The 6,849-nt window shown below is 22.3% G+C and overlaps 1 protein-coding gene across 1 annotated transcript in view; it reads left to right on the top strand.

Annotated features, from left to right (window-relative positions):
- Positions 1-6,001, top strand: part of LOC117169549 (ras-related protein Rab-8A) — a 21,399-nt gene extending 15,398 nt beyond the window's left edge. The window contains exon 5 of the mRNA XM_033355970.1: positions 5,737-6,001. Coding sequence (XP_033211861.1) covers positions 5,737-5,835 — 99 coding nt within the window. The 3' untranslated portion in view covers positions 5,836-6,001. The remainder of the gene's footprint in view (positions 1-5,736) is intronic.
- The last annotated feature ends 848 nt before the right edge of the window (positions 6,002-6,849 follow it).

The raw sequence follows: 6,849 nt of genomic DNA on the forward strand, positions 1-6,849 counted from the left end.
TTTTTCATTTTGAAGAGTTATAAAAAGATTTCGGCGGATTTTAAGGAATTTAATTTAATATTTTTCGAGTTCCAAAGATTTTAATTTATTTCTGGTGAATTTCGAAAATAAAATAAATTAAATCAAAGATTTATAGGTATTTAAGCGATTTTTTCAAGAGAACTTTAATAAATAATTTTAATTTAATTTCAATCTCAGAGAATTGAATACAAATTTTACAAAATTTAAAAGGTTTAAAAAAAATCAGGAAATTAAAAAAGTTTTCCAAATAATTTCAATAAATTTCGAAGGACTTCAAGGATTTTTTGGCATTTAAAATAATTTCAGTGGCTTTCTAAATGTTTTAACCAATTTTAAAATCTTTTTTTTTTCATTTTGAAGAGTTATAAAAAGATTTCGGCGGATTTTAAGGAATTTAATTTAATATTTTTCGAGTTCCAAAGATTTTAATTTATTTCTGGTGAATTTAGTAAACAAATTAAATTAAATCAAAGATTTATAGATATTTAAGCGGTTTTTTCAAGAGAACTTTAATAAAAAAGTTCAATTTAATTTCAACTTCACACCGTTCAATAAAAATTTTACGGAAGTTGAAATATTTTTAAATATATCAGGAGATTTAAAAAGTTTGTAAAAAATTTCAATAAATTTTGAAGGACATCGACGGATTTTTTGGCTTTGAAAATGATTTCAGTGGTTTTCGAAATATTTTAACTAATTTTAAAATATTTTTTTTCATTTTAAGAGATATAAAAATATTTCGGCGTATTTCAAGGAATTTGTTTTAATATTTTTCGAGTTTCAAAGATTTTAAGTTATTTCCAATGTGATTTTGGAAAATAAATTAAATTAAATCAAAGATTTATAGGTATTTAAGCGGTTTTTTTAAAGAGAATTTTTAATAAATAAGTTCAGTTTTATTTCAATTTCACAGCATTTCATACTTTTTTTACGGAATTTGAATGATTTTAAAACATATCGAGAGCTTTAAAAAGTTTTCAAACGAATTTCAATCAATTTCGAGGGACTTCCACGCATTTTTTGGTTTTTAAGAGGATTTCAGGAGCTTTTCAAATATTTTAACTAATTTCAAAAATTTTAATGAGTTTTTAAGCAGTTTAAAAATATTTTTTCACGGATTTCAAGGGATTTTAGAGGATTTTTAGGTTTTTTCAAAGATTTCAAGGGATTTGAAAGGATTTTAAGAGATTAAGAAAATTTCAAGAGATTTAAAATGATTTTGTTGGATTTCCAAAGATTTCAAGATATTTCAAGATATTTCTAGTAAATTTGGAAAATATATTGAATTACATCTCAAGGGGTTTCTAGAGATTCGAAATAATTTCAAGGGATTGAATGGTATTCCAAATAAATTCAAAAGATTTAAGGATTTCAAAAATGTATAGGGCTTTAAGCGGTTTTTTTTAAAGAGAACTTTAATAAATAAGTTTTATTTAATTTCAATGTCATAGCATTTAATAAAAATTTCAGGGAATTTAAAAGATTTTAAAATATATCAGGAGGTTTTAAAGGATTCCAAAGAATTTAAACTTTCGCGGGTCTTTCACGGATTTTTTTTTTACTTTCAAAAATATTTTTGGCTTTTTTCAAATAGTTTAACTAATTTAGAAAATTTTAATCGTCATTTAAGAGATTTACAATATTTCCACAGATTTTAAAGAATTTTGCAAATATTTCATGGGATTTTAATGTTTTTCAAAGGTGTCAAGGCATTTTAAGGCATTCCAAAGGATGGAAATAGATTACAAAAATTAAGAATTTCATTAAATTTCCGAGGATTTTAAGCGATTTCTACAGGTTTAAACGATTTTTTTTTTTTTTTAGAAAATTTTAATGAATCAGTATAATTCAATTTATATTTAAAAAATTTAATGTGATTTAAATTTTATAGAATAAATTAAATTTTATTTCAAGAGATTCTCACAGATTAAAAAATTTCAAAGGATATGAAAGAATTTAAAAAAATATTTAAAGAATTTTGAAAATTTTAAGTTATTATAAAAGATTGCATAATATTTCAGGAAATGTAAAAAATTTTATAAGTATGTCAACGAATTTTGGAGGATTTAAAAGATTTCAAGGCATTTTAAAGAATTTAAAAAATGTTTTTATAGCTAAAATTAAAAACAACCATATTTCAAAATTAAAACCCAACTTGTAGGATTTTTGTTAACAAATTTAGTTTACAAATTAACTGTTTGGATGAAAATTCATATATTTTATTGAAAATTCGTCTTTTTTAGTTGAAAATTAATCTTGGTGCTGAACAATTCATCTTTTTGGTTGAAAAAAAAAATTTTTGCTTGTAAATTTATATAATTTTTTAAAATTCGTTTTTCTTTTCTTGAAAATTGTTCATTTAAGTTAAAAATTCAACTATGTGTTTGAACATTTAATTTTTTCGGAAAATTATTCTTCTTATTTACAAATTTAATTATTTTTTATTATTTTTACTGAAAAATTAAGTATTTTCTTTTTGGTTACAAATTTTTGTTTTAATGTCAAATTCATTTATTTCGATTAAAATTGAACTATTGTATAGAAATTTTTTTTTCTTAATTAATTTGGCAACTAAAACATTAAGTATTTCATTTAAAATTCTCTTTTTTGTTTAAATCCAACTGTTTTGATTTAATATTACATTTTTTATGAAATATCAACTGTTCAATTTTTCATTGAAAATTCATCTTTTTTTGTTTCAAAGTTCTACTACTTTGTTAAGAATTAATTTTTTGTTTGTAAATTCATTCCTTTAGTTGAAAATTTATCTCTCTGGCTGAAAAATTCCAAATATTTTCTTTTTTAGTTTAAAATTCACTTTTTTTGTTACAAATTGTATATATTCTTGAAAATTTAAATCATTTTTATCTGAGAATTTCATTATACCATTTGTGGTTCAAAATTTATTTTCTTAGTTGAGAAGTTAAAAAGACAATAATATTATGTTTATAATGACAATAATATTAAATTTTTGATCCACAAACTGAATATCTAACTCTTTTACTTTATGTTACAAATAAACTATCAACTTTTATTAATAATTTGTGTGAAAAAAGCAATTTTGGATTTCATAAATTCACATTTTCACAGAACTCGGAACGAAAGAGATCGCGCACTCTTCAAATTTAACGAATAAAAAATAGCTTTTTTATAAAAATTGATAATAATAATTGTTAGTTTATGCAAAAATCAAAGTAAAAAATTCAGCCATTTAGTCAAAAGTTCTTTACTTTTTATAGCAAAAGCTTAAAAATGTCATATTTTTGGGTTAAAAGTCCAAATTTTTTGCAGAAAATTAGTTTTTTCGGCTTAAAAATATAACAATTTGGTAGACATTTGTTTCCTGAGTGAAAAATCTTTTGCTGAAAATTGAACCTTTTTGTTGAAAATTCTTCTTTTTGCTTGAATATAATATTGAATTATTTTAATTAATTAATTTTAATTTATTTAATTAAATTTTCAAATTGATTAACTATAATTATTTATTAGTTTTGCATTCAATTTTACTCAACTGATTAAAAATTTTAATCTTTTTTGGTTAAAAATTCAACAGCTTGATTGTAAGTTGAAATACTGTATTAAAAATGTATTTTTATCGGTTGAAGTTTTTCTCTTTGGTTGAAAATTTAACTATTTTGTTGAAAATATGTCTTTTATTCTGTTTTGTTTTATTTTGGTTAAAAGCTGATTTTTTTAATTCGAAAAATTACCTAATTTGTTAAAAATTCGTTGTTTTTGGTTGAAATTTTAGTTATTTTTATAAAAATTCTTTTTTTTCCTTGATAATTTATTAACTGAAACTTCAACTATTCCATTTTTGGTTAAAAATTTGTCTTTTTTAAATGAGAAATAAACCATATTTGGTTAAAAATATATATATTTTATTTAAGATTCGTCTCTTTTGGTTAAAAAATAATCTTATTGCTTGAAAAATCATATTTTTAGATGAAATATCATTCCTTGGTTAATAATTTAATTATTTTGTGAAAATTGTGGTTGAAAATTGACCTTTTTTGGTGGGAAATTATTTTTATTCCGCAAAAATTAATTTATTGTTGTAAAAAATTCATCTTTCTGGCTTAAAATTTAACTATTTTTTTGAAAATTATTCATTTTGTTGTTAAAAATTTATTTTAACCGTTCACATATGTTAACATTTTTATTTATTTTTACCTCCTTTTTCTACTTTATGTGAACAATATTTCAGTCAAAGAAATTAATATTTAATGACAGTGATGCTTTTTAAACAAAAAATACGAATTTTTTACCAAATAGTGGAATTTTCAAAACAAAAGTTGAATTTTCTATGAAAAAGAAAACTAATTTTTGACTAAATATTTTTGTTTCAACTAAAGAAATGAACTCTTAACAAAAAATAGAATAGTTAAATTTTTTATAAAACAGATAATTTTTTAACGAAAAAGATTACATGTCTATAAAAAAGGTAAGTTTTGGACAAAAAAATGGAATTGTGAAAGTGAATTTTAGACTAAAATGATCAATCTTCAACTAAAACAATTTATTTTTTAACCAAATACGAGAATTTTCAACTAAAAAGATCATTTTTCTAACAAAAATAAAATATTTATTTTTTCAGTTAGTTAAATAAATTTTCAAACAAAAAAGAAACGAATTTTCAAAAAAATAGTTGAATTTTTAACGTCAGATATTAATTTTTAAGGAATAAGATAAAGTTTCAACTAATGAGAATACTCTTCTACCTGTTCTTACCAGAAAAAAAAAACATAATTTACAATAAGATCAAAGTAAAATTTCAACGAAATAGCATAATATTCTAACAAGAAATTAAATTTCTATAAAAAAAGACAAATTTTGACGAAAAATGGAAGTCACCAGAAAAAGGAAAAATTAAATTTTGAACAAAATTCAGCCAAAAAAAGATGAATTTTCAATAAAATAGTTTGAATACGTAGCCAGAAGAGATTAATTTCCAACCAAATAGTTGCGATTTTTAACTATAATAATAAAATCAACCTATAATTTAGTTTTTCGAAAATTCCCTAACTCTATCAGGTTTTCCCTGACATTCCCTGACTTTCTAGGATTACCTGATCTGTAACAACTCTGTAATTTAAAAAAAGTATATTTTTATTTCACTTTAGAATATTTGTTCAAACAATAAACGCAAGTGATACTTACTTCATTCCTATTTTACCGACACTTTTTTTTGCAAAAACTCACGTGCACATGAATTTAGATATGGAATTAAAAGGAAATTATATAAAAGGCACAAGGGAAAATTTTAAGATTTCAAATTTTCAGAACTACAAAAAAAAACGATAATTTTTGAAAATGTTTGTAATTTTTTATTTATTTCCAGAAATTTATGACTCAAATACCGGCTCTTGCATTTCTAGAAGTTTGAGGCCCATATTTTTTACATATCAAAAAAGTTCATAGGTTCAACAAATGTTAAGGTACAAAGAAAATATGTCAAAAAATGGGCCCAGTTTTAATTTATTTGAAAATAATTTTGAGCGAAATTCCCACTCAACTGAAGTACATAATCATAATTTATCGTCTTCTGATACATTTTCCAAAGTTTCAGTCCGATATTTTATTAAAAAAAAAGTTCTCTCATTTAATTTGTCAAAATTTCGAAGTTAGCTGTTGTGCAAAAAAAATGTCGGTAAAGTAGGAATCGGAAAACTACTGCATGGCCTTTATAAAAAAATAAAAAATTTGTTTATCCAGGCGAGTTTGTTCGAGGCTTCTGAAAGGGAAGGTGCCAGCAGTGTCATAAAGGCTCAGTCACCATCGCAGCAAAGTGATTCCTGGAAATGCTCTTGTTAGCCTAAATAATTTTTTTTTTCGAATAGCTCCAACTGCAAAAAGCATCGAAGCTCACGAAAATTCGATCTAGGTCAATATCGATTAGCATTTTATCTCCGAAAGGGACTGCAAATGAATTTTTATAATTATTATCCCCTAAAGTGTTTTAAAATAGGTCGCCAAAAAAGTTCTGAAAGCTGGAAAATATGAGGAACATAAAGTTAAATCACTTTTAAGATAGATGAGTGAATTGCACAAAAATCGTACTTTAATCTTTTAAATTTTCGTTGGAATATGGCTTTTGATATTCGCTTTTTTTTAGGTAGTTTTCGTGCCAAAAAAATAAAAATAAATAAAATAAATAATGAAAAAAATATAGTTTTTCTATGATTTTAAGAATCGAAATATTATAAATGATGTCATTTCAAACAAAGACATTATTTTTTATGATAAATTTTAAAATTCGCAAAGCAAAAACATTAGTTTTAACCATATCTTTTACAATTGAATTTGTCTGACCGAAAATTTAAAAAAATTATTGCATTTTATTAAATTACGGCTTATTTTTCCGGGGAAAACTTTCTTTGCAACTTTAATGTTTCCAATTTTGAAAGGAAATTTTCAGTTAAAACAATCAATTTTCAAACAAATAAATAAAATCTCAAGAACATAATTCAATTTTGAATCCAAAAGATGCATTTTTTTACCAAAAAATATAGTTTCTATCAAATATATAAATTTTCAACTAAAAATGATAAATTTACAAACAAAAAATAGGATGATTCAATTTGCAGTTAGAAAAGTGAATTGAAAATAATTTTTTTTAACAAAATATATTGTTTTTCAATTAAAAAAATGAATTTAGAAAAAAAATATAATAGTTGAATTTTCTACAAAATAGATAATTTTTAACGAAAACGATTAAATTTCTATTTAAAAAAGTAAATTTTCAACAAAAATGGAATATTTTAAGTGAATTTTCAACTAAAAAGATGAAATTTCAACTAATTTCAACTCTTCTATAAAAAAGACGAA

The sequence above is a fragment of the Belonocnema kinseyi genome, chromosome 3 (genome assembly GCF_010883055.1).
Source record: "Belonocnema kinseyi isolate 2016_QV_RU_SX_M_011 chromosome 3, B_treatae_v1, whole genome shotgun sequence".
NCBI classification, from domain to species: domain Eukaryota; kingdom Metazoa; phylum Arthropoda; class Insecta; order Hymenoptera; family Cynipidae; genus Belonocnema; species Belonocnema kinseyi.